Here is a 27,903-nt window from a genome sequence, read left to right as displayed (position 1 = left end):
GTGTTTGCTTTATCAAAAGGCATTTATGATGCCATCTAGAGAGCTCCTCTCCCAAAACCTTTTCACCTTCAGGGTTCACTGTCAGGACTGTGCATTCACTGGCACCTACAAAGATATCATGCAGTCCTTCATGCTCCCAGACCTGTTGAAGAAACTTCCACTGATAACCTCTATGGCATGTCTGAGGTACTTGCCTTTCTGATCAAGTAGCTCACTGTCTGTGGTGTCAATATAGGGCACCACTGTAAAGATGTGTTTCCAATTTCTCCTGAGCTATAAAAAAAACCCTAAAAGAAACAGCGCATGATGCAGCAGAAAACTTGAAGAAAGCATAGATGGGTAAATGGACTGGTTCTTTTAGCACTTTTCTACACTATCTGAGCACTAAAAGCGCTTTACACAACTTACCTCAGTCACCCATTCACACACATTCACACAAGCGCTTTTTTTCTATGCTTTCTCCGTACGTGCTTCAGTCTAACATTCCTACACATTCATACTCCAATGGATGCACTGGAGACGAACTTGGGGTTAGTATCTCGTACAGATATTTGGCATGCAGACTGGAGCAGACGAGGATTGAACAACCAACCTTCTAATTAGTAGATGGATTTTACACTACAATGTAAAAAAACAAAAAGGCTGAATGGACAAATCGTGGAGCTGACAAATGAAACCAATATGGAAGTACCAAAGACAAAAGAAAAAAAGGAGAGCCTCAAAAGCCTCTTTGATTGACAGGTGTCCAGATACAGGCAATTGTAGCTGGTAGCGGTCTGCTAGGCCTCACCTCCACTAATCAGGGTCACTGAACTGGACCTCTCCACTGGGTTTGTGTTGTTGGTGCCTTTTGGAGCATTTTAATGGAATACCTGAAAATAATATGGCCTGCTGCGCAGTACAGTTTTTTCAAGAAGTTTGTGCTACAGTTTTGATAAGTTCAGTTGTTGTGTTTTATTTGGCTGTTTGAACTATATGAATTTAATGATGAAGTTTTTTTATATATGAAAACATAATCAAACATAATCTGGTCCTTATCAGGTCCTCAGAAAAAAAATTACACTTTGTTATTATGTATTTAACAGAAAAATTAGCAAAATGCAAAAGCAGTGAGTGAAAAACTAACTACATGTATTCCATATGAATTAAGTTAAGTATCAACCAGGAGCTGATAATCAAATGCACTTAATTAATTAATCTGTAGAAAGCGTGACCAACTTTATAAAATCAGACGTTTTGACAGTTTTCTTGTGCCTTGAAGTGGAAAACATTTAGTATAGCTGCCAATCTTCCTAGGAGTGTATGTCCCTGTGTATGAATAATGGGTGTGCTTAATAGACAGCACGTTGTAATATATCGTTATATCATGTGTTGCTGTTCATCTGTGTGTGTGTGTGTGTGTGTGTGTGTGTGTGTGTGTGTGTGTGTGTGTGTGTGTGTGCTGTACCCATATAATTAGCCGATATCTAATAGCACTCCACCTTCTGGTCCAAATTTGACCAAATGTTGTATAAAACTGGTTTCTGGACTTCCATTTTGAAGTCCAGAAACCAGGTTTATACAGACAAATCACACCCTCAAGTACAAAACCTGTCCCAACTCAAACACAGAATGGAACAAAAGAGTTCTCTTGTAAATCAAGGTTTTATACATTTTTTGTGTGTTTGTATGCTACTTCTCATAAATGATCTTTTACAGAAGATGCGATCTCACAGATCCATTATTGGATTCTTAACCTCTTAATCCCCTTTTTTAAACTCTGAATTCTACAAGTTAACCCTAATACGGGAAAATGCTATGATTTAAATATAATTTTATAGAAATGATAACGTGATTAGGGTAACTGTAAATCACAAATAAATACACTCATTTTAGTGTCTTAAATACTTTTTTGCTCCTGTGTCACAGCCGTATTTGTGTTAAAATAAGAAAATAGTATAAAATAGGAAAATAATTATTTAGGAAAAAAACTGTAATTTTTAGTGACACTTTGAATAATTTCATATTTATGGCGATGTTGCATATTGGTGCTGTATTATAAATGGCAACTTAAAAAAATAATAATAATTTTAAAGTGAGCCAAGTCGGGGTTATTTGTATATCTCAGTGTTGTTCGTGTGTAATGTGCTGTTTTGTTTTGTGATTAATAAAGTTGAATTTCACTCAACTTAGGACAGCACTTTTCTCCACATAAATAAACCCCACCCACTGCCGAGTGTCACAAGGAGTTCAAACGTGTCAATAAGCAAATCGGCTTCGACACAAGCTGGGAGGCATTAGAGAGTAGTGGACCTTCGGCTGATAAACAAGTATAACAGCTGTTTCCTCTAACACGTTTTGCTGATTTTTTTTTTTATGTGCAACTGTTTTTATTTTGCATAAAAGTGTAAGGTCTTCCTAATAAAGTTTCTCTTTGGAAACCATGCGCACTTTCTCTGAGCTGTGCGTCTCAGCAGCGGTGCCTCAAACTTTTCCAGGAGGAGATCCGGCTCCCCGCGCGACTCTCCTGTCCGGATTCACTTTGTTCCCAATTGCATCCACGGGAGGACCGCCAAACCGAAGCCTGGATTCCAGCGTAGATCCGATCCTTCGCACATCTACGCCGGAGAGCTCTGCGCTATTTTCTCGGCCTCGTGAACTTGTGGAAATCGAGGAAACGGCAGAAGATGAGCCCAAACTTTATTTAGAAGCCAGTGAGCTTTGGAGACAGTTCCACAAATGCGGAACAGAAATGGTCATTACAAAATCTGGGAGGTAATTTTCTAACATTTACGCATGAATGGAAAGGTGTTGATGAATGCGTGCTTCCTGTCACGGTCTCTTCTCCTCGCAGACGTATGTTTCCGCCGCTCAGGGCCAGGTGCACGGGGATGGACAGAAAAGCCAAATATATTCTCCTCATGGACATCGTGGCAGCTGATGACTGTAGATATAAATTCCATAACTCACGCTGGATGGTGGCGGGCAAGGCGGACCCCGAGATGCCCAAACGCATGTACATACACCCGGACAGTCCGGCTACGGGAGAGCAGTGGATGTCCAAAGTGGTCAACTTCCTCAAGCTGAAACTAACCAACAACATATCAGACAAGCATGGATTTGTAAGTTTTCACCTAACACCTTGTTTTAAAGGTGGCTTTGAACAACCACCATGCTGTCAAAGAGCGCATCAAGACGTGCTGTTTATGGTCTTTTAGTGAGCAATAACACAGAAATCCAGTAAATTCGCTCAATGCGTAAAGTAGCTTGGGGGTGCTGGGAAATTGTTTTCACTTAAGTGTTACTAACGCTTTCCTTTTATTTTTGCTATGCACTATGCTTCCAATTTTGAGTTTTTCTAATTCTTTTCATTTGCAGACAATTCTCAACTCGATGCACAAGTACCAGCCCAGGTTTCATATAGTAAAGGCACACGACATCCTAACGCTCCCTTACTGCACTTTTAGGACATATGTGTTCTCTGAGACTGAATTCATCGCAGTTACAGCTTACCAGAATGACAAGGTAAGGAATTCTCTTCCCTAGAACAAAGTGGAAAGGAAGGTGAAGACTTTGAGTCTGCAATCATAAAGAAATGTTTCTATCTGTTGTTGTTTTGTTGTTGTATCAAATATTAGATCACACAGCTGAAAATAGACAACAATCCTTTCGCCAAGGGATTCCGAGATACTGGCAATGGAAGGAGAGAGAAGAGGCAAGTTATTTCTTATAAGTTACGAAAAAAGAAAATACTATGTACATGTTTGTTTCTATATGAAACCAAACCCTGCAGTACCTTGTTGTGGTTGTGTAGAAGTACAAAAAGGAGTAAATGAAAATTATCTCCAAAAATTATATGTATTGGTGATAACAATGATATTAAAAAATTAAACATCATGCCAATAACATGATAACATGTGCTTATATAACTGTTTTTTCTCAAACAAAGTTAAAACAATAAACAAAGTTATCAATTAATTTTACTTATAGCATTATGGACACTTTTTTTCATTCTTTCCTAGAGACATCTAGGAAAATACAAAACAAAACCTAAACAAAATTTCCTCAAGTGTATTTTTTATGTGTTATTTATCCTATTTTGTTTGTGCAGTTTTAATTAACTGGAAATTCAATTTCAGAGTGTTCTCTACTAAAAGAAATCTGAATCCAGGTAGCTGTGACAATTCTTTTTACTGCTCGAGGAGTCAAATGTGCATCTAAAACCTCATGAAGTAATCACAGAGTATAATTATGAACTCAGTGCTAACATTCCCACATTTCTTGAAAAAACACAGACACTTTGGCCTCAATTTGGTAACTGCAGCCATCAGTATTTGTAAAAAAAAAAAAAAAAATTAATGTTACTTTAGAAGAACATTTTTTCCCAGTAAGCCACTAATCTTGTTTACAGAATATTACTATAAATTTCAGCTTCCCATTAAAAAAGGTCAAATGTGTCTTTGCATGCTTTGCTTTACAGAATGTCTCTTTTACTCTAGGACGACAAATTTCACACATAAAATCTGTTTCTGAGCTTCTGAGTTAAAAACAAAACAAAACTGCGGAAGTTCCATTTTTTTACGACTGAACACCAAAGTAATGTCAGTTTGAACAAAACTGCCGCAAGTCACTATTACTCAGCAATGATACGGGTGACCTTTTTCTTCTTATTGTGTTTTTCTTGGTTATATCAGGAAACTACAACACTCATCCCACAGCTCTAAAGAGACACAGCTGACTGACGTGAAACATGAACCTGTAAAAGACTCTCCACAGCATTCACACAATTCCAAGTCTTCAGGTGAGCGAATTCACCACTTCACCTGCGCAGTATTCATAATGTCAGTGCAACCCCTACACTATAAAAAACACAAAAGCTTACAGAACTAAGAAAAGGGTTTAAAAACGTGATAGATGACCATGATTACCGTTGACTTTTCACAGTTTTCGTAGTATTTTAATTTTGTTAATACGATATGATTGGCTCAGTATATATACACTTAATAGAAGATTAAAAAAATAAGTACACTTAAAGTTAAACATATTTTAACTTGAATTATCTTTGCTAAACTAACTTTGTATATGAGTGACCTATATATATTTTTTTAACCTGTATTCAATATTTATAGGCTGTGTTAAGACAGTGATCTACGATGGAATTTTGTTGACATTTGAACAAGCATGAATATGTCTTGTTTCTTGTTTATTTTGGTTTTGCAAGATCCCCATGAGAGTGACAGTGATAAGGACACAAATTCTGAGGAGCTTCCTGGAGAAGAGGTGTGTGAAACACACCAGGAAAAAGAACCAGAGCCAAAGGTTTCCATCACAGAAGCAACCATGCAGACTACAGCCAGGATCCACAAAGATGTGGACCTCGGACAAAGTCATGTCAGCAGCCTAACAACTGACCAAGCAAATCGCTGCCAGAAACAAGATGCAAAGACAGAACAACTGTCTGATGTCTCCACCGGTTTTGCATACAGCTGTGCTTATTCTCCAGAATTAAACAGATATCTGTGGGATCCCAGTGTTTCAAATGGCCTTTTCCACTCATCTCGGCTGAACACCTGGCACAGCTGTGCCAACGTGGACAGAGTAGTGCCATGTGGATTGAGTCCAGCACTGACTCCTCTTCCTATTAATCAACAACATGCAATGGCACAGGTACATAGCAACACAAAACACAATTTGAAAGCTATATCAAATGACTTCTGCATAACCTCAGAAAACCATTAGGGCACCCATAGCCTTTAAGTGCCTGTCAAAGTGAGGCATTAAGGCTCACATGATGAGACTTAGAGCATAGGAAGTATTATTAGTAATCAAACTTAAAGAATGGTGTGTTTTAATACTTATTATGCATACTACTGTAGGTAGCATTTAATTGTTGTAAAAAGTGCAGATTTAGCCTATTTTAACTGTTAACTTATACTTTATTTACTTATCTTTTTTTTTACTTTCATTCAACTACAGAGTAAATATGAACAGACACATGAAGCACAAATAGTGTTTTTATAGCAAAACTTAGTGCATTTTCCATTGGTCATGTTTTTAAGGTGCTTACTACCCAGAATGCACAACAAGTCTTATATCTGTTAAAAAATGCAGTCAGCATTTCCAAAGAATGTATTTCCAAAGGCTGGAGAGAGGCGCTTTGACCCTCATGTGACTGCAACTTTTTGAAGAGTCTTTCTGACCGGTCATACATGTACAGACTGGCACACTCCACATTTAATACTAAAAGAAACACAAAGGACAAAGCACTGGTTATGTTTTAACAACGTATATAGCTGGTTTGTCTGCACAGGAACCTAAAAGGTTGGAAAGGATAACTCATTGTCAACTAGTGTGTTACCTTACTGTGGTCTCATTGTTTATCCTAATTTAAGTAAATATAGCCCATTAATTAATGTAGTGAAGAGCAGAAAAGTAGGATGTCAGATTTTATTTTCAAAGTTGTAAATTTTTTATTAAAATGTCTCATAGTTGTGCATAACTAGACATCCCACCCCCTCCCTCACCCTGCAACCCTGAAAATGATGGATAGAAGAGAATGGATGGATGGATGTTGTTCATAATTTTAAATTAAAAAAAATAGTATTTTTCCTCAAATCAAAAGGATTATTTTAAAGAAATTACAGCATAATTACTTGTAAGTTTAATGAAGAATGTGTCTGCTTTTTACATTCTGTAAGTACCCTCATGTTTTATTTTTAACTCATGCTATAGATGACTGAGAAAATTGTCTTCATCTGTATTTTTTGACTTAACTTCATATTGTTTGAACTACTTTCTTACCTGAAGTTTCCAGAGGCTGTGGATATGCCTTAGTTTAGTATTTCAAACGGTTTCCAAAGAGATTTGCAGAGTTTTCTATTTTTAAAAAATGCGTCTATATAGATACTCTATATAGCTGAATAGCTATAGTTGCAGAATTACCTGCATTTATGTACCCCTGGAAAAATGAGTAGACAAGTACAAGTAGGAATTCTTTTAATTTTTTTTTAATTAACACTAAAATGAAAGCCATTCCTATTATTACTTGATCTACTGTACTTTTAGGTTTTTTGAAAATAATACACAATACAATAAATAATCATGTAATGTATTTACACTGCTAGAGCATTATGTGTGTTGTACGTTTTTTTTTTTTTTTTCAGTCTTTCTGGACTGAAAACGACTCTTGACCTGGGCTGTTGCTGTCCATGATCCTCGGATAATCTTTTCTATCTATCTTATTCTTGTTATCAGGACCTGATGAGCCTTTCACACTTTGGAGGATTTCTGTTTTATCCTAATTCCAGCTTCTTAGCAACATCGGCCCACTACCTCAACCCACAAGGCCAGTCCGGATTGGATTTCAGAGGCTGTCCAAGCATCCGCAGTCGGGATTACTTCTCCTCTCCGGCAATATTTTCATTTGTTCCTGCAGCAAGTGGCAGTTTCAAATATCTCACCCCAGATTGGCTTACATGGCCTAAGATGGAGGAAAAGACAGAGCAGGAAGTGACTGGAGCCAGGATAAGTAAAGAACAGTGGGAGTCTACTGACCTGTGAGGGAGTTCTGCTGCTTGTTAGTGTCCCTGCATGTGGTTGTTGAGGTTGTTTCCAAAACCTTCTAAATTCCTTATTTGGTGCTCTTTTAAACTCATAAGGAATGGTTGTGTATCTCACAAGTCATCAGCAGCTTTGATGAACAGGTAACAAAGACTTTTCATTACAACAAAATACACCCTACAATATTCTAGGGTGTGTTTTTATAGAAACTCTGCTGTCTGATGCATTATATGCTTATCTAATGCCTCCTTAATGCAGGTTCATGTTGCTTTGTGAATGAGGTTTTGCCAAATAACGAAAGTAAAATACATCAACACAATGTCTGAAACAATGTGAGCTGTCTCCATTTGTTAGTTTTCCCCTCCAAAGAACATAAATCTAAATACATTTGTTTTGCATTTGTAATCAGAATCTGATAACCACTCGGCACAGATCTGTATTCTCGGTCTCACCTCTTGCTCACCCCAAATGTAAGCGTACCACACTGTCTAAAAGACTTACTGCATCTACAGTGTGTTTGGGATCCCTGTCATGCTGAAAAACAAAGTGGTTAGCCAATTAGACCCTCTCCAATTGGTTGTGCATGGCGGATGATAATCTGAACCCTCTTTTCTGTGTTCCATCAATTTTAACATGGTCCCCTGCACCACAGGCTGAAACTGAGACCCCACTGTGTTTTACAGATAGCTGTAAACAATCGCTGTTGTACCTCTGTCATTATGTTTTCTACATACTGACAAATGATGAACCAAAAATTCCAAATTTGGATTCCTCACTCCGTGAGACCGTTGGATGCTGATTTTTAGTCTAGTTTTTGTTTAATTTGGCACACCTCAGCCCTTTCCCCCTGTTTCTTTTCCTTAAGAGTACATTTTTTTGACAGCCACCCTTCCACTCGGATCACATCTGATGAAGTTTCAGAGAACAGTAGATGAATCTTAATGACATTACTTCTTTTAGACCTGCCACTACTTCTTTTGTCTTCCACTTGTCTAGAGTCCTCAAATCACAACAGAAACTTCCATGTACGTATGAGAAACAGTTGGTTGTAGTGGATGATGGTGATCCTTGGTGGTGCTTGTTTCATACCTGAAATCAAAATGGTAGTTGGTGTTGAGGTTTAAGTTGTTTTTTTTTTTTTTATGTTTCTTATACATATATTTTAGTACGATTAAAAATAAAAAATGGAAGCCTAACTCGTCTTTCAACCTCATCTATTGAAAACATTACAATTTTCATAAAATTAACTTTATTTTGGACTACAACTCCATAGGACCCAATTCATTCTGATGAGTGCCTCTGAAACTGGGAATTCAGAGATGAGAGTTCTTCAGTATTTAGAAGTTCTTTGTTGAAGATATTTTGATTTTGCCCATTATATATGTGCAGTATACTGCATGGTGGTAAAATCTACGTACTTTGCTAACCAACTTTGTTGGCTTTGAAACAGCTCATTAACATGTTCTTAAATACTGATTAAAATACTGATGAAGCTTGACTGTCCTTGACATCTAGTATTCTTGTTGTGGAAATGTAAAATGTAAATTAGTTAATAAATAACATCTTAGATCATGATTGAAATGATATGCTGTCTGATGTATTACATGAATAATGATTTAATGACTCTATAAAGACATGCAGAACTTCTTGATGCTCACAACTTGTAATCGACCAGTCATTAGCCCAGGAGCATGCCCTGGGTAATCCATGTTTCTTACTCTAATAATGACCATAATTTATAATGTGAACTGCATTTTTTTTATTCAATAGAATATGAAACTAGCCTCTAAAGTTCTGAAGGAAGTGTTTACTGAGGTCACAGAGAAAGGAAGCCAAGGGTTATTTACCCACAGTGTTCACCCAGGTCTTTCTGCACAAATAGTCCTCCGTGTTAAAACACTATATCACCAAGATTTACAAAATAGACTTGATTTTTTTATTCAAAATGATTCAAGTGAGGGACTGAACTGATAAACCCAGCATGAAAGTGTTTACAGAGGTTAGGACAGAGCCACTTTCCACTAGACTTCAACAGAACCAGAAGTTTTTTTTCACAACCACATCTATTGCCATCTGGTGGCCTTCAGATAGAATACAGGTTTAAGGGACTTCTGCATTGGCTTCCCCAATCATTCCAGGTAGTAAAGTTGTAAAAGTTGTTTAACTATATACAATGCAATACTCGTATACAATACACACATAAAACAATTCAAGTTCACAAACCAAAAAAACAAACAAACAAACAATGTAGAGCCATTCAAGCATCACTAGCAAAACAAACCAATACATTTTTTGTACTTAAAAACCAGTGTTGGGACTAACGCGTTATTAAGTAACGCGTTACAGTAACTACGTTATTATTGTGGTAACGAGCACGGTAACTAGTTATTATGCCAAAACCAGGAACGCGTTACTCGTTACTGGGATTTAGATAGGCTCGTTATTCGTTACTTCGTGTGGTGGCTATCGCGGAGCTTCCACAGATTCAATAACATTAGCAAGTGGTGGAAGCCAGCAGGTGGATGAAGGAAAAGGGAGGCAAGAGGAGAGACCCGAAGCGGCCGCTGGTCCGAGAGTGTCAGGTGAACTGAACTTCAGGTAAGAAGTTATAACCTGCAGTCCATCTGGGTCAGATATGAACCAATATTAGTTGGAGTTTATTTTCGTTATGCTGACTTTTTCGTACTGCGTGCTAGCTAGCATGACGGAGTTTCTATACAGCTGGGTGGGTGCTATGTTACTGATGTTGAACATTATTTTGTTCATAAGGTTAATTATTAGAGTTGCCAACTGTCCCGTAAAAACGGAATCGTCTCGTATCCAGAGAAAATATTACGCGTTTCGTATTGAGGTGAAAAGGAACACAGTTTGTCCCGGACTTCAGCTACAATGAAAAAGACACAAAGCTGGAGTTATTCTGTGTTTACGCTGCACAGCTGCCTCTTCTTCTCTCATTCTCTCCCCCTGCCTCTCCTGTTTCTACTTCAATCATGAAACTGATCAATGATCAGCTGATCGGCTTTTCTCTCGTTTATTTATCGCCCACTTTGCGCCAGAAAGAGGAAACCAGCGGATGTCGCGCTAAACAACAGCAGCACGTTTAAGCTTGATCAGCTGTTGTTAGAATTTATTTAATATTAATTTCTAGTATCAGCTGATGTTTGCTGGAGCCACAGCTGTAAAGCTGCTGGTCATGATATCGGTTTGGATATGTGGTGAGAGGGAAACATGAAGATGAAACCAGGAGATGTCATCTGCAGTCTGGTGTTACCTACATCTTCCTATTCAGAAGGCAGAATTTCCGAGTTCTGAGTACAATCGAAAGCACCACGACTGCAGTTTTTGTGTTGGATGTAAAAAGCAGGCTAGGATAGAATCAGGTGTGGGATTTCTCTCGTGGAAATGTGCACATTATTTTTTCCTTTCTGTTGGTAGGTGGCACAGTGCAGTTGTGGCAAGTAAGCAAGCTAGAAGACTGGCAATCTTGCTGGGTATCCAGTTACGGAAGCAACACATTAACAAGAGAATTCTGAGTAAAACCAAAGTTACTTTCCCTAGTAACTAGTTACTCTGAAAGTAACGAGTAACTTGAAGTAACTGAGTTACTTTTGATAGAAGTAACTAGTAATGTAACTAAGTTACTAATTTAAAGTAACTTACCCAACACTGTTAAAAACACAGCTGCAGCTTGTTTAGAGATACGAGTTGAGGAGGCACACCAAATGAAAATTCTGACTTGGATAATTCATGATGAACCTGCTCTATCCATGTATGTTTTTACTGCATCTGCAGTGTGTTTGGGATCCCTTCTGTGTTCCATCAATTTTGACATGGTCCCCTACACCACAGGCTGAAATAGAGACCCAAACCACGACAGAGCCTCCACTGTGTTTTACAGATACAACTCACTGTTGTATCTCTGTCATTATGTTTTATATACACATACATATATATACATATATATTAGTATATACAACATATTCTTGTGACATAGAAACATAAACTACCTAAAGCTATATCGTACAATCAAGACATTCTTAATATTATCATATTATAATATTAGGATATACACGAAGCCAATTTGATTAAAAAAAAAAAAGTAGCTCAACGGAAACGACTTTCATCTCGCGACGCTCATTGATGACGCCATTCACACGAGACGGCCATCGAGATCCAAACAAACATCTTTAGCTGAATGTGGCTAGCCAAATGTTGCCATGAACAGCTTTGAGGAATAGCTTAGTAGTATTTGGAGTTGACAATGATTTCGGTCAGCTATATTCTGATGTGCGGACAGTTCCTGCTGCTATTAACGGCCATATTGTTACAATGTTTGGAAGGAATCCACTCGCAAAATTCGACGACAACGGAGACTCCTGCTTCTTCTCCCGGTCCGGTTTCTACTTTGCTCCCCTCCAGCGAACCGCCCGACACTGCAAACTATACGGATCTCGAGTACAAACCTCCGTCACCCGTTGTCCTCTGCAGTTATCTGTAAGTAACTCAGAGATGCTGTTAACTGGAAGTAACTCAGAGATGCTGTTAACTGGAAGTAGCTATTAGCATGTTAGCATTGGGCAATGCTAACTCTAAACTGACACAGGACTACGTTTATAAATCTGCCAATTCATGCCTACTTACGCACCAGTAACACTGAACTGGAAGCACCGCACTTCCCCTTCCAAACTTATTTTTTGTTAAAAAAAAAAAAACATTTGTTGATAGATTCCAATATAATATCTTCAAAACTCGGGCTGTCTTTACACATTTCAGTTTGGCTTGACTACACACCGTAGTTTCTTTGAACTATACCTCTGTGTCTTTTGCTTTCTTTCTAAATTCAATGTGTGGTGAAGACCGGAGGAATTCATCTACTGTCAAGACCCTGTGGATCACGCGGGCAACTACACTGCCTATCAGGAGATGGAACATGTTGGTTGCATCGGGGTAGGTATTGTTGGTGTTTAGGACATTATACTGTTAGTTAGTGTTGAGTAATCGAGAACATGTCTGACTTTGCGCCTTTTATCTCTACCTAGTGGGGTGGCCAGACCCAAAAAGAGGTGAACCACACACGGGTTTTCTGCACTGCACTCGATGATATAGAATGTGCCGGACCCAGAGAGTTCCTCAGAGAGAATGTACCCTGCATCAAGTAAGAGATGCCACACTGGATAAACAGCTGTTACCTCATATAAAACCATGTTAAGTTCTCTGGGTTCATTTTAGAGTGGATCTGCATCATATTTAAATGTTCAAACATTGCCTCTTTTTCCATATGCATCCAAAATATGTAGAACAAACAGATTGTTGTTCAGTGAATGTAAACATGAATCAGCTGCTTTTCTCAGTATTTCCATTACACCAGAACACAGGAATCACTTGGGCTTTGATTTACAGTATGTATGTTGAAAAGAATGTCTGTCCAGGTTTTTAGTTATCCAGGTCATGGTAGTCTTGAGAAATTGAAAAACGAAGGCCGCTGCGCTTCAGGTTTATGAAGAGTTTTCACCTCTCATCCAACAGGCTTCTTCAGATCTAAAACAACAAGCTGAGCGTGCCAGCTACTTAACTCCTAGTATGGTTGCACCCCTTTGGAGGTGGTCTCTGAAGGGTTGTTGACTACTATTGACCTACTGTTGAGCATGTGAGTTGTCAAATGAGCCAAAGTATTTAAAAGGGTGTTAGTCATTTTTGTCTCCAGGTCCAATGAGTCAAACCTCTGTGAGACATTGCCACACCCCACCATCATGTGAGCTATTAAGGTCACCTGAAGCAGGTTGTGAGTGGGGTCAAAATGCCAGGAAAGGGATCTTAAGACTGCACTGTAGGTGGCTCATAGCTTCTATATGAGGCTCCTTTACTTCTCTCAAACCATCTGTCTTCTCTTTCCAGAATGCGAACATTGGCATTCTGGAAAAAGTGACCTTTATCCTTTAGATGCAGATGTACAGCTGAGCCTTGTCCTGTTGAGATGATTCTATGAATTTGTAGCTTGTGTTTGGGTGTTTTGTCTGACGGTGTTGTTAGGTCAGGAGTAGGGGTGGGCGGTATAAACGGTATACAGTAGAAACGATATAAATTTGGCCAGCAGTAGAGATTTTGACTATACTGCTCTACCGCGATAGCACATGTTGATGGTGTCACCAAGCGGCGCCTATTTTGGTCGAAAGCATTGCAGCGGCTGCAAACAATATCATCTGCAAATTATGCCGGGCGACAGTAGTAGCAAAGAGACGACGCACTTTTGGAATATGGGGAAAGCCAAAAACTTTGCTTCCTCCACTTCCGTACCATTGATTCATTAATGCTAAATTCTCTCGCAGCTGCTCTATTCCCATGTTGTTGCAGTATGTTAATGACTAACCTCGTATTGTGACTGGATTATCTCAGTTGTCCTCCTGACTGAAGTTTGGTCCGTTTATAGCATCCTGCCATGCAATTGCATTTGTCCCTAACCACCTGAAACCCTACGTTAACTTTTATCAAATGGAAAAATGTTAGCGTTCATCCTTCAGCTTCACTGTGCTAATGTTATGCTAATGTAGCTGCTTTGCTAGCAATCACGTAGGACATCATTATACACCAGCTAGTCCAACTTCAGTAATCCTACAAACATCACTGCTGTTTAGTTTTCTCTCTTCATTTATGTTGGAAGTGATAGCAGAGCTGTACGTTTTAATTTTTTCAGAAATCTCTCAGTCAGAACATGGCATATCATGTTTAGCTTACCAAAGTTGTACTAGAACATTTTTTGACAGATTTCTGCGCGCCGTGTGCTGCATAAAATCGGTTCGAGGTCAGTAAGCACAACCAGAATTCATACATAAGGCACACTGTTGATTTTTGAGAAAATTAAAGGATTTTAAGTGTGCCTTATAGTGTGTAAAATACGTTGTACAGAAGAAAAGAATATATTGCGATATATATCGTTACCGCACATGCTTCAAATTATACCGTGATATGGATTTTAGGCCATATCACCCAGCCCTAGTCAGAAGTACTGGAACCCTGTTGGGCAGCAGCACGCGAGGGAGTCATTTTTAACCCAGGGCGATCCAGTATATGAATGTCATTCTTGTTAATCTGCATGTTTGGCTTAGATTTGTACGCTGGATGCCTTTCCTGACTTGCCCCTCCTGACAAGTCAGTGTCTTTGATGTAAACTATGGGTTTTAGTGGAAATCTAGTAGCGACCAAAGCAATCACGAGGAGGTTTTCGTTGCATCACCTTGTTTGTGACCAGTTTCAGCACATGATTGCCAGGGTGTTGTGCAGTAGTCTGTAGTCCATACATGGGTAGCATGTATTTAAATATATAAATGGCTGCTCCTGAATTTCCCCTATCTGTAGATTTTTTTTTCTAGTTTTACTCTACTGTAGAGTTCTCACATATGGTCATAGTTTTTGATATTTACACCTAGGGCTGTGCGATATGACCAAAATCTCATATCCCAATATAAGACATCTATCGTCCCGATAACGATATAAATCACAAAAATTTAACATTTTCTGTAAATTCTGTGAATCTCGGGCAGCTCGACTTGCATGAAGTGTTTCCAGCTGGGCGTCATGTACCTGGAGTCGAGTGTTTTAACCGATGCATGAAACGATGCATTTTTAGACATAAGTTGTAACAGCCGCCGTTTTCTTTGTGAGTATTTTTTCTTAAACTTATTTAGGACAGTGCATGTTAATGAACATAAATGTAAAAAAATAAAAAATTACATGAATGTAAACATACCAGATTATAGCCAAGGGCTAATTTCCATCTGTTGTCCTTAAGCATAAAAAATAGACATAATAATTCATAAAAATTCATCATTCATTCATAATAAAAACTCCATCACCAAAATAAAAACTCCATCACCAAAATTTATTACACAGCGTGCTGCGGGGAAAAGCCTGTTCTAATGTTTGAGTCTAAGGTTTATCTTTTAGCACCTGGCGGCTCTTTTTTGCTTCTCATCTGTAAATACTCTGCATACTCTTTCACATGATTCAGTTTATTTTGCAACAGGATCTTGAGCTTTATTGTGAAAGGTTTATGTGGAAAATAAACAAGCGGACAGATTAAGACAGAATCTGTGTCAAAAGCGTAGATGTTCCTGCTGACTAATTTCCTTGGCACCTAAGTGGGACAAAAAAAAATACAACACTCTTCACATAACCAAGAAAACACTGTGTGCTCAATTTTCAGTGTTTACCTAACAGATGAGGTTAAAATGATCTTTGCAGTGATTCACTTGTGAGCCATTTGAAACTGAAACCATTAATTTCATTTTTCAATAACCCGGTTTTATTTGAAATACCACTGAAATGTGTGCTACCTCTTACTGTGAAAGCGTTCTACATTGGTTTGCTGAGTGTAGCTGATGCTGGCAGCTCTACAGCAGCAGTCTTCTTTCCTTACTGGCTAACATCCACACTCCTGTACAGAACATGGTTAGCCTATCCTCTGTGGGTAGTTGTGCCAGTTTACACTGATACAAACTACATACTAGTCAGTGTATGCAGAACCAAACTTTCTTTCTATAACACTGAGCAAGAAGGACTGTGCAATCTGTGGAGCTGCAGTCCCAGCTAGTAGCAAATGGTTGGGTAACATCTTAGAACCAAAGGTGAACTAGTGTTATAGGTATCTATAACACTAGTTATAGGTGTGTGTGTGGGGGGGGTGGGGGGTGGACTGCGCAGTGAAGGAAACTTAGGCACAGGTTAAAGTCCAAAAAAATGATTTTTTTATTTAACCCAAAAAACATAATTGGTTAACTCGTGCAAAAAGAATCAAAATCTTGGGCACATAAAAGAGGTCAAAATAACAGAACTCTACTTAAAGTTGACAACACTACTGATAACTCAAACAAACTGACCTAACTTAACGAGACAAAGAGGAAACTTAAATAGTGGCTGATCAGCCCACAAAAAACACGAGAAGGGGTAAAACACACAAAACCTAACATAATTAACTCCAATTCCCCCCCATGGTCCCGCGTTATGGCATGAACCAATTTGCAGTCTTCCTTTAAAGCTCGCTCTGCCCCTTTTCCACCTCTTGGCTCCTTAATTAAGGGACTGGAACAGCTGCAACTAAGGTGACTCAGAAAACAAAAGATTAATCATACATAACAGTGTAAACTAAAACGTGCGCACTTATTTTAGAATGCAGTGTTATGTGGATATGTGAATTAATTCTAAACCAAAACCAGTTATTTATTGTCCTGTAAATTAATTCCTATATTTAAAGACAGACAAATGTGAATGCAATGTTATGTATAAGCCTCTACACTAACATGGTGGATATTACCACTGTGTGGCTATAAGGGCAGCCATCACGGGGGGGGACAAAAAAACCTGAACAAACATCAAAATCGTGTTTGTTCCTGTGCACTTTTCCTACAATAAGTGCTCGAAAACTTTTGATGAGTTGTGATAAGGACATTTATTACTTGCTTTACTGAACTTTTTACTCTTATTCATTACTTTTATTTTATTGCCTTAATGGACAACAGCCCTGTGGTAAAGTGCAAACTGCATCCAGGACAGAAATGACATCATTATGCTGCTAACACAACTTTGGTTCTTGACCCCGTACCAGCTGATCTCCCACAGACAGTGATGAGCAGTCAGGCTTATATCATTGTAGCCTCCACTTCTACACGTATATCTTTGTACAGTGGCGATCACAGTGAGGCTTCTCAGGTGGTTCTAGTCCCAATGCATTGGAGGTCATGTTTCAGAGTATCATGAAAGTAATGTAACGAGTAGTGTAATAAATTGTTTTCTTTAGTGAGTAATTAATAAGTAATGTACTGCATTACTTTTCAGAAAAGTAATATATTTTTGATATTTTTGCAGTACTTTTTTTTTTCTATGTTTGTCTTGTGTTGCTGTTGTCTCACTGTTGGTAAATTATTTTACTTGCTCTTAATTTGTGAAGCACTTTGATTGACATTGTTGTTTTTAAATGTGCTATATAAATAAATTTTGATTTGATTTGATTTGAACTCTGCTGGGGCTCCAAGGGATCCAAAAATGTCAACTTACTGTATACCACAGATTGGCTAGTCAGTGGCATCACTCGAGTCATGAGAGTGTCTCCCTCACAAAAATCAAAACCGCCCTTTTTGAAACCCGGCAACGAGGGAATTGGCTGCACAAAAAACAACACCGTCGTCCCAGAATCTGACAAAAACTCATACACGACATAATGGGATATTCGGCCGTGTTGCTATAACGACCCTGCGCACATTAGGTGGTACTCTATTGAAATGGAAAACAAGTTCAGCCAATCTGAGTAAGTACTAATGGAAAGGGACTATGAGAGAAGCCAGAGCCAGGGATGATGGTTGTGCTAGACGGATGTTTTTGTATGACTAAGAGGCTCCATTTGAAAATGTAAGACTTGAAGGTGTTTGCAGCAACTGAAAGGTTGTAGCGTTGCAAAAAATCAGTTGACTTCATTTCTGCTATCTGGATGATAAGGTCTGGCTGGCCTTTAGTTTCTGACAGACAGAAGGAAATTGACACACAATGGCGGCATGACCTCAGTACCTAGCTAGGATTAACATTATCAGAAGATTACGATTTCTTAGCAGCTGTGTGGTGGTGTTGAAGCCAGGACTGGAGCCTCAAATTGTTATTTAAATTAGACTTCAAGCCACTGATCAGGCATGATCTCTTCCTGTCAGACATAAGGAATGATTAACTTGCTATTCACACACCTTCATATGTCCAAATCAGAGATGAAACATCTAATTAATCAGCTTACTGACAGGAAGTGAATTGGCACCTAATTTGAAGTCAGATTTTTTTCAGAAACTACCACAGCTATTTCATTCAGCCTCCCATAAGAGAATGTTTTTCTTTTGCACATTATGAACTCTTTGGGTTATTTATGATCATGATTAAACTTGCGGCATCTAAAAATAAATGACAGATTCACAGTTGATAAATAACAGTTAGTTACAGCTCTAACCAAAATCGTATTTTGAAGGTGTAATGTAATATTTATTATCTACAGCTCTAAGTTATCTCTCAGTGAACAACCTGACCCTTAGCGCCAATATCTTGATAGTGTGGCATGAAAAGCATATATTTATATCGTTCTTTGTCACTTTAGAGATCTTCTAGCTGTGAAGCTTTGAAATCCGACATTTGTTTTAGATAACATTCTGACTAATTTAAAATTATTGTTCTAGAAATTGAATTACGCAGTCTTACACTACAGGCTACATTCACAAAGACGTTCCTACAGAACATCACACGCCACCACGGATACATCGGGGCAATTTGGAGTTCAGTATCCTGTCCAAGAATGTATTGACATTCAGACTGGAATTCAAGTCGTGAATCAAACCCCTGACCTTTCGACTAGAGGATGACTCACTCTGTGCCTGGAATAACAGTTGTTTACACAGAATTAAACAGTGTCTTGAGACCTTTGTTGTGTTTCTCGGGCTATTAATGAACTTTTTAAAAATGTATGTATGCATATATGTATTTATTTATTGGTGTGTGTTTGTCATCATCTTGCTGCCGCTGAAACCAAGCAGTAACCTATGGACCTGAAAAATGAAGCCAGTACACAAGGACCAAAAAGAGCATTTTCTTCTAATGGCCACTTGAAGCTGACTCCAAAATTGAGTCGATAGCCATAGACTTCAGAGCCTGACCGATACTACACATATGTATCGATACATATGTGTAGTTATTTATTTCCTCATGTGCACTCTGCCTGACTTTGCACAGACCAGCTGGTTGTTGTGGTAGTGTTGTCTGACAAATAACATGGTCTGCTCTGTGGTAGATGTTTGTGCTGTGGTTTTGGTCAGTGAAATTGGTGTACTAGTCTATTAGCAGCTGTACGTCTCTGTATGTTATGTAGTTTGTGGATCCTGCACATATTCATTACCTTATTAGTCAGAACTCCACAATCTCACCCAGATATGGTCACTTCTTTCTCATTTCTGTATAACTGTATATCTCAGATTTCTGTATAGTTTTTTATTTCATATTTATATCCTGTTCATAGCCTGTACATAGCTTGTACTCACTACAGCCTGTACATACTTATAGTTATAGAATATTCATAACATACTTCATACCGTGTACATTATAACATACCATAATAGACCCATTTCTGTAATATACTCACATATCTATATTATTGCTAATATATATTGTAATATATCTATATCATGGCTAAAGCACTTCTGGATGGATGCAAACTGCATTTCGTTGCCCTGTACCTGTGCATGTGCAATGACAATAAAGTTGAATTCTATTCTATTCTATTCTTGATGTATACATTATTTTCAAAATGAATACGATCCACCTTGCCTCTTCAGTAATTTTCTCCACAGGAAGGATTTTATAAAGTCAAAATCAAGTTGCTCTCATGGATCTTTTATAGAGGAACGCATTTGTGCTTTAAAGACCGAGGAAGGGTACTTTTCCACAGTGACAAAGCATAGGCTCACCACTAGATGGCAATGTTTAGCCATAGGATCACAACTTCTTTTTGCCCTCATAACTTCACACCACACACAGCATTCATGAGCACATCAGGCTAATCTCTATAGTAACTGCATAGACATCAGACATTTGCAGTGAACGGGCACAATCAAAGCAGCACCTGTACAAAGACTGTGCTGCCGCCCAGGCTTCGGATAAACCAGGCTCAAATGCTCAGTTTCCCCCGTGCCTCTGTCCACCAATTATACAATACACAGCAGGTGTTTCTTTTATTCTGTCCGCTCCTTGTAGATCACAACTGCAGGTGGTCTACACCTTTTCTTTTTAATCATGTGGCTTGTTTCATCATTATGATTAAAATATATATCTGTTTATGTGTTTGTTTATTACCTTCTTGAGCCATATGGGGCATCCACAAAGGATGAGATTGTCGTAACCAGACTGTGAAATGTCAGTAACTTGCTGCAACCTGAAATAAAGTGAACTGATGCCGATTTAAACTCTTTCCAACTTTGGAACCTGGCTGAGGTCCAGGTGTGTAAATGAAATACATTTTGCAACTCATCTAAATTCTTGCCATGTGTTTTACAGATACACTGGACACTACTTCATCACCACACTGCTGTATTCCTTCTTCTTGGGCTGTTTTGGGGTTGATCGTTTCTGCCTGGGCCACACAGGGACTGCGGTTGGGAAGCTGCTCACTCTGGGAGGCCTGGGAATCTGGTGGTTTGTGGACCTAATTCTGCTTATCACCGGTGGACTGATGCCCAGCGATTACAGTAACTGGTGCACATACTACTGAGAGCGACAGCAAACCGCAACTAAGGACTCCGGCCACTTTGCTGTCTGATATTTATCAGCCTAATAAGGAGGACTCCCAGGACGTGGCCTCTGCCTGAGTTGGCTTACTAGAAGTGGAATCGGGGACCTCCTGAGGGCTCCTATGGGGTTCCCAGGAGCTCCAGTGAAAAAGGAGGAATAATTTGCTATCATTAAAATAAATTCAGTTCTTGGAGAATGCATAAAACTCAAGGCTTTTACCACAGCTACAGTGATGGTGGTTTTTCCAGTTTCCTGATTTCTCAAAAAAGGTCACTTTCATGCTTGTAGTTCAGTTCATTTTGTCCGATATGAGTGGAACAATATGATTCATTGTTGCCGTTTAGTTCTGGTCTGCTGGAATGGGCTTCTGTTTTTTTTATTTTGTTGAATGTCATCCTGCATCCTGAATGTCAGTACCCACAATGGAGAGAAAGATGAGTATATTTCCAGTGTAGCTGGTTTGTTACACCCACTTTCTAATCAAGCATACAGATTCACATGGATTAGGACACAAGCACAACATGTTATATCAAAGGGTTTAGACTTGCAGCTTTCTTTAGCATTGATGCTCAGTAGATAGGCTTGATAGAAATCAGTTTGCTTTCACAGCACAGGCTGCCACCAGAGTTCATTTGGAAGCAAACGGAGGCCCCATGATCCAAAGGTTGCCTCAATACCACATCTGTCCGGGCCTGGGTAACAGTTTTTGCTGCCCGTTTGGCTCAAAAGTGTTGTTAAAGCTGGTGCAGACTGAGATTTCATGAGGAAAGGACAATTCTGGTGGAGGTGTGAAAGCAAAACTACCAAATGGAGGATTTTATGGGAGTTTGTGTTTTAGGCGTGTTATACTCTCATTTAATGTACTCAAACATGCTCACAGTTTTGTGGAAATCCAGAATTTAAAGCAACAGTGTGTTTGTTTTTCACGGTGCAGACAGCATGAACTCTAATTCTGAGGACAATTCAGTTCGTTTGTGATTCACGAGTATTTCATTTTTGATGTCTTTCAGTGGATGTTTGGGCCGCCTTCCTTGTTTATGCGGGCGTCTACAGTTTAAGTTTCTGGACTTGTTTATGTCATCCAGTAAAGACAATGAACCAGGCTCCTTTCTTTGTTGCTGTCGGGAGGACAAAGTAGAACTATCAGTTATGGTATTTTTGGTTCAAGCATAGCCTGTATAAAAAATTGACACAGTCAATCATGCCACCCGTTTTGAAGCCTCGAGATGAGGCTTTTTGGCCATCTTCATCTTGGTGTTTTAAAGCCGGGTGTGCGGTGTGGATCGGACAAATCACACACTTATTGGCTGCCAGCTTGTTGTTAATCAATGAGCATATCTCAGATAATCCTGCTTTCTCAAACTTAGGACTAAATATGACTCAAAATGAGTGACTGATAACATAAACTCATCAGGAAAGTGTTTGACCCTCGGCCCTCACCTAGGTATTTTCCCATACACTGTTACAGGACCAGGAGTACATATGGACCCGCAGCCTTTGCCCCCTCATGTTTGCTCATCCATCTTTTATATGGCCTACAGATATAAGCCTACATCAGTCCTTCAGCAGTGTTGGGTGTATCGTGTTGTAAAGTGCAAAGTCACATATTAGAGTTGGGTACTTTCAGCTGCACTTTATCCATTCCCAAAGCAGTACATTTTACACCCGATTTATCCGAGCTGAGGACCAGCACTAGGAGTAGCTTGTGACCCCCTGGCTGTGTTTGTAGCTCCTCTTCCATGTAAAGTGAAGGTGTTAACCAGTACACCACAGAGCCATTAGAGAACTACTGTTCACATTTTGAAGAAGCACCTGCAATAACCCGTCACTCTGAGGTAAATGAGGTGTGTTTCTGGTTATGTGGTAGAGCACAAGCTGCCACTATCAGCTACATTCAGAGTTACAGTAGATTACACTCCTAGATGTATAACTAGTGTACCCAGACTAAATTCAAATAGAAAGGTTTATTTTTTTGAATGCAGAAATATTCTAAAGGTAATTAGTTTTCAGTTGTTAATGCTGTAATTATGCAATATAACAAGTTACTTTTAGAAGTAACATTACCCAACACTGGACCTCAGACAGAGAAAGCATAAATCGGTCTTTACAAACAAGTTAAAGCACATCAGCACCGGTGACCACGTGGTGTCGATGTGTCCTCATATCCTGGAAGCCTTGTATATGCTATAAATGTCTCAGGAATAGAAAATTGAAACTTCAGTGTTGATATATCCTAAATCTGCAAGTTCTGTGGCTCGGTTCATTTTGTTACCTATGTGACTTACAAACTGAACAAGAATCTTCCATTCCATAAAACGCTTAGCAGGTTTCTTCTCCTGAGGGCAACATCATACACAAGTTATCACTTTTTCCCTTTGTCAAATTACTCGACAGACCAGAATTGACCCTTCACTTGCCTCTTCCACCAGAGCTGTCTGAATTCTGTATTTATATATTGCAGGTTTTTTTTTAATATGTTCTTTCTTTACTTGGACTGATTAACATCGGAGCTCCAAGCAAGCAGCACAGCAGGCATGGACATGCACAGCAGTCCTATTAGTCACATTTCAGATATCGATGTAGCAGTCTTCTGTATTAACTCAAGGTTCCTTACTTTTGGAAGGGAAAAAAAAGTCTGCTGTGTGGAAGCATTTACCTCCAAAACCTCATCTCATCCGAATGTCTTAAACTAAAACAAATTTTGATCTCCATTGACTTTCAGGAGTGAGGCTCAGGTCTCACATTAAATATTCAAATCTTCATCTCCCACTTTGTTAAATTTCTAATCTTTACCAGGACCCAGGGTTTATGTGCTGTTCCATAGATAGAGCTCATTTCATTACCTAAGGATATGTGAAAACCCTCTTAGCTCTCATCGTAAAAAGTTGAAGAAGACACCATCGTCAATGTGACGACTCATCCAGCAGCAGGAGTGTGCTTTCAACAGGCAATATATTTTCAGCTGGCTAAACATCCTTTGTAGAGTGAAGCATTAAAACACTGCTTTACATAATTTAATTTTCCACTTAATTCATAGAGTGACGGTTTATATGCCACTTGAAAAAAGATCTGCACACAGTTTTTTCCAGGTACCATATCTCTCTTTTAGTGTGATGTCCTCCTTAAAGCTCTGTACACTTGCCCTACATTAATATGTTTTGAGACATATATTTTCTTGAGTTTTTCAGCTTGTACAGATATAGATATTGTATATGATATGGATCCAACTGATGGAAGCGTCACCTGAGCTGGGTGTTAATGTTATTTAACTTTGATCCACACATTGCTAATTTATGTTTCATCTGTTGATTAAAAAAAAAAAGATGAATTCATGGGAATATTATTGGTAGTGTACATTGTTGAGACCAATGTTTACTATAAGACGTATTTTTCTTTTCTGTACTCTTAAGCCTTTAAACCAGGTGTGTGCATAGGAGGTCCAATGTTCCCTTTTCTGATGGTGTTAAAAAAAATCCAAACTTTCTCATGTTTTCATTGTTCACAGTCCTTATTACCCAATAAAAAGTATCTGGGACATGGTGTTCTTTACATTCATTGGAGTCTAGTTAGTGCTGGGGTAGAATGTCAGTAAAAGAGTGTGTTGCCTCCTCTCAGTACTTTGCATTTTGACTGAGGTTATAGATTTGGCATGATTAAAAAAAACATTTTTGATATTATCTATGGTTTCAGACAATTCAATTCAATTTTATTTATATAGAGCCAAAACACAACAACAGTCGCCTCAAGGTGCTAGGTTTCAAACATTAGAAATACGCATTAATACTATAAAATATTACACATATAACTACATAGTACTATTTTTTTCTATCAGTGGTTTAGCACAGTGTTTCAGCAAACAGACTACAGGTACCAACATTTAAATAATTTTGTATGCGCTTATTTAGTCTTGTTTTACTGTATTTGACAGGTGGTCATAAAACACTTCATCAGTTTTGCTGACTTTGGTTTTATTTATTTATTTTACTTATGAAATAACCGGATAGCCATAGATTTTAAATTTTAGATAATAAAAACTCCTCTAATCTACATCAGTCAGTGATGCTTATGTATGTACAGATTTTTATATTAGACATATTACACATATTATTAGACATAAGTTTTTAAAAATCTCTACCCAAACATACCTGATCCATCCATCCATCCGCTTCCACTTATCCTTTTTCAGGGTCACGAGGGGCGCTGGAGCCTATCTCAGCTGTCATACGGCGAGAGGCAGGGTACACCCTGGACAGGTCGCCAGTCTGTTGCAGGGCTAACACAGAGAGAGAGACAACCATTTGCACTCACATTCACACCTATGGGCAATTTAGATTGATCAATTAACCTATCCTCACTAACTGCATGTCTTTGGACTGTGGGAAGAAACTGAAGTACCCGGGGAGAACCCACACAAACACGGTGAGAACATGCAAACTCCAAAGAAAGAAAGACAGACCCTGGTCTGATGGTAGAAATGAACTCAGGATCTTCTTCTGTCCAGCAACAGTGCTAACCACCATGCCATCCTTGGCGGCAAGAACTGCAATCAAGTATTTGCAATAATGGTAAGTCTTTTGGGCCCACCCTTCTTTGTAGAACGGTATAAATTCAACAACACTGGAGAATTTTAAAGCACTAATGTCATGTTTAAAACATGTCAAAACAATTCAATCAGTCCCCACTTTTGATTAGGTCACTCTTTCTTTATTTTTTTTTTTGAGTCATTCAGAGGTGAACTTTCTGGTGCTTCAGGGCATGAACTTGATGCTCTGGTCTACTTGTCCCGTCAGTGCACAGAACATGTTGATCCCCCGATGTCTTGGGGATCAACATGATGTTGTTTTGAAAAGAATGAGATGAACTTTTGTGTTCTTTTTAGTCAGCAGTGGTTTTCACCTTGAAACTCTCCTATGGATGCCATTTTTGCCCAGTCTCTTTATACTGTTGAAATATGAACACTGACCTTAGCTGAGGCTACAGTTCTTCACATGTTGTTCTGGTTTCGTTTGACACGTCATGGATCAGTTGTTGACACAATAATAGAATCATTTTGGTAATCCTTTAACTCCTGGGAGGGTTCTGTCTTTCAATACTGATAGATGTTAATGACTTTGTTTCCCAGCTGTTAGTTTAGATCAGGGGTGAGAAACTCTAGGCCTCAAGTGCCGGTGTCCTGCAGGTTTTAGATATCACCCTGGGTCATCACACCTGAATCAAATGTTCATTACCAGGTTTCTGGAGGACTTCAGGGCTGTGTCCCAATCCAGCGACCGCACGCTTCGTAGTGTGCATTTGGAGACCGATTACGTCACAGCGACGCTAGGAAGGGTGTCCCAATTCGAAGTGTACTCCAAATGCGGTTGACAAATGTGCAGTTCATTTCCCCAAATTTGAAGTGTGGTCCAATGGTCCCATATATCCCACAATTCATAGCGCGGCGGTGGGTGTGGATATTTTGTTCGGAAAAAAACGGCGGATGCCTGAAGCGGGGTGGCTAAAGAGTAAACTTTCAAAAGTAAGTGCTGAATATTATGTCACTTATTTATGTGCGAATGTTTAATAATGAAGAACATTAAAACATTACTGTTGGCCACGTGTCGGCAAAGTTATGTGACATTAGTGATGTTAGTACTTTCAGCGTCAGCTTGGTTTTAAAGCCTTTACTTTAAAATATACGCTGTTCAATAGTTGACCTTAATCTTACAGAGAATGTAATGATTTTATGTATAATTCACAAACAGGATTCACTGCACTGTTAATGTTAGCTATGTTATATTGCTGCCTCTGTTCGGTGGTGTCGAGCCAAATGGACTTTAACGTGCGTTTGAACGAGCTGACAGTTCACTCGTTAAGCTGAAAGAAAGATGCTTTAATCACAGGAGTCACACGTGTCCACTGTACCATCTGGGAACTCTTCTTGTTTAGCACTCGTAATAACACAAACACTAAATCCTCCTTCTCTTGTGCTGTTTTGTAGCAGTGTATACACCTGAGACTGTCACCTGTCTGTCTGTCCTGCACTCTATCTCCTTCTTTCTCTCTGATTGTGTAATAAACGTATGAACATGTATTTATAAGTCACACTTGTGTTTGAATACTGCAGCTTATCACACATTTGATTTCCATGTGTGACAACTGCAAGTGTCCAGAGTGAGGACAGACTGAGGGACCCACTGCTGCACATCATCTGTGAGGCTTTGCACCCCTGATGATGCACCAGGACAAACTCAGCAGTGTGTGAGGAAGAGGAGGAGGAAGAGCCAGCACCAGCTGACAGATGGAGAGAATAGACAGACTGCTCCCTGTTTGTGAAGGATTGCTAGAAAAGTTTAACATAACTAATTGTCTGTCCTGAATCAGTCTTATTAGGTAATGTTCAAATAATTTTATCATTCCAGTGTTTTCAGTGTGGGAGAAAGTACTCAGGGCCTTCAAGTTAAACACTATGAAACACAGCAACCAGTTTAATGTTCAGAAACCTAAAGTATGTATCAGCAGCAGAATGGACCTAAAAATAAATGTTTGTTTCAGTTCTATGAAGCTTTGAGTATTTTGGATTAGTAGTACTGCTGTGTTTGTTGCATCATATTGCTGTAATTATTTATATGCTTTATATATTCTGATGTAAGTTGATCTATAGTATTACATCATATTCTTTAAGGATGTTATGTGTTTGTATACTTTCTGCCCAGTTTGACCCATTTAGCAGAAATCAGCCTGTTTAAGGCTCTGATATCTATTCTGTATGACGTAAAGCAGTTATGACATGGTATGATTTTCTCACCCAATAAAGGAATATTTAATAGAATGAAGTCTACACTTCATTCTATCAGAAACAGTTTTCACAGCTCGTACATTTTCTTTTTACACATATATGTAAGCATTGCGCCAAATTTAGTAATGCCAACATATTAAACGAACAATATTTGTCTCTTATATATAATACATCTATATATACACTGTCAAAGATACTTGTCTTTGAGTGAAGATTTAAGGTGATAGGAAATTCAAATAAATGCAACTTGAATCTTTACTGAAGCTCAGTATTTAACACAGAGTTCA

The 27,903-nt window shown here is 38.8% G+C and overlaps 2 protein-coding genes across 2 annotated transcripts; both read left to right on the top strand.

Moving 5' to 3' along the window:
- The first annotated feature begins 2,241 nt into the window (after positions 1-2,241).
- On the top strand, positions 2,242-9,060 carry LOC146375745 (uncharacterized). The gene is made up of 7 exons (XM_084947492.1): positions 2,242-2,754; positions 2,834-3,101; positions 3,358-3,504; positions 3,618-3,694; positions 4,674-4,780; positions 5,201-5,646; positions 7,234-9,060. Exons 1-7 carry the CDS (start codon positions 2,423-2,425, stop codon positions 7,537-7,539), a joined length of 1,683 nt encoding a protein of 560 aa, XP_084803618.1. The 5' UTR covers positions 2,242-2,422; the 3' UTR covers positions 7,540-9,060.
- Positions 9,061-11,677: 2,617 nt separating this feature from the next.
- tm2d2 (TM2 domain containing 2) lies at positions 11,678-24,376 on the top strand. Its single transcript, XM_084946619.1, has 4 exons — positions 11,678-12,033; positions 12,396-12,486; positions 12,579-12,694; positions 20,608-24,376. The coding sequence occupies exons 1-4, from the start codon at positions 11,801-11,803 to the stop codon at positions 20,819-20,821; spliced, it is 654 nt and encodes a 217-aa protein (XP_084802745.1). The 5' UTR covers positions 11,678-11,800; the 3' UTR covers positions 20,822-24,376.
- Positions 24,377-27,903: the final 3,527 nt, after the last annotated feature.

Source organism: Perissodus microlepis, chromosome 12, assembly GCF_051167445.1.
Source record: "Perissodus microlepis isolate ML-2025 ecotype Zambia chromosome 12, ASM5116744v1, whole genome shotgun sequence".
NCBI classification, from domain to species: domain Eukaryota; kingdom Metazoa; phylum Chordata; class Actinopteri; order Cichliformes; family Cichlidae; genus Perissodus; species Perissodus microlepis.
The sequence above is the reverse complement of the archived record's forward strand: the minus strand, read 5'-3'. Positions and strand labels throughout refer to the sequence as shown.

What these genes read in the sequence shown, in the direction of transcription:
- tm2d2 (XM_084946619.1), top strand. Translation starts at nt 11,801, where the DNA reads ATGATTTCGGTCAGCTATATTCTGATGTGCGGACAGTTCCTGCTGCTA. An exon ending in GTTGTCCTCTGCAGTTATCT is followed by an intron (nt 12,034 to 12,395) that starts GTAAGTAACTCA and finishes TGTGTGGTGAAG; the next exon opens with ACCGGAGGAATTCATCTACT. An exon ending in AACATGTTGGTTGCATCGGG is followed by an intron (nt 12,487 to 12,578) that starts GTAGGTATTGTT and finishes ATCTCTACCTAG; the next exon opens with TGGGGTGGCCAGACCCAAAA.
- LOC146375745 (XM_084947492.1), top strand. Translation starts at nt 2,423, where the DNA reads ATGCGCACTTTCTCTGAGCTGTGCGTCTCAGCAGCGGTGCCTCAAACT. An exon ending in TATCAGACAAGCATGGATTT is followed by an intron (nt 3,102 to 3,357) that starts GTAAGTTTTCAC and finishes TTTCATTTGCAG; the next exon opens with ACAATTCTCAACTCGATGCA. An exon ending in ACACAATTCCAAGTCTTCAG is followed by an intron (nt 4,781 to 5,200) that starts GTGAGCGAATTC and finishes TGGTTTTGCAAG; the next exon opens with ATCCCCATGAGAGTGACAGT.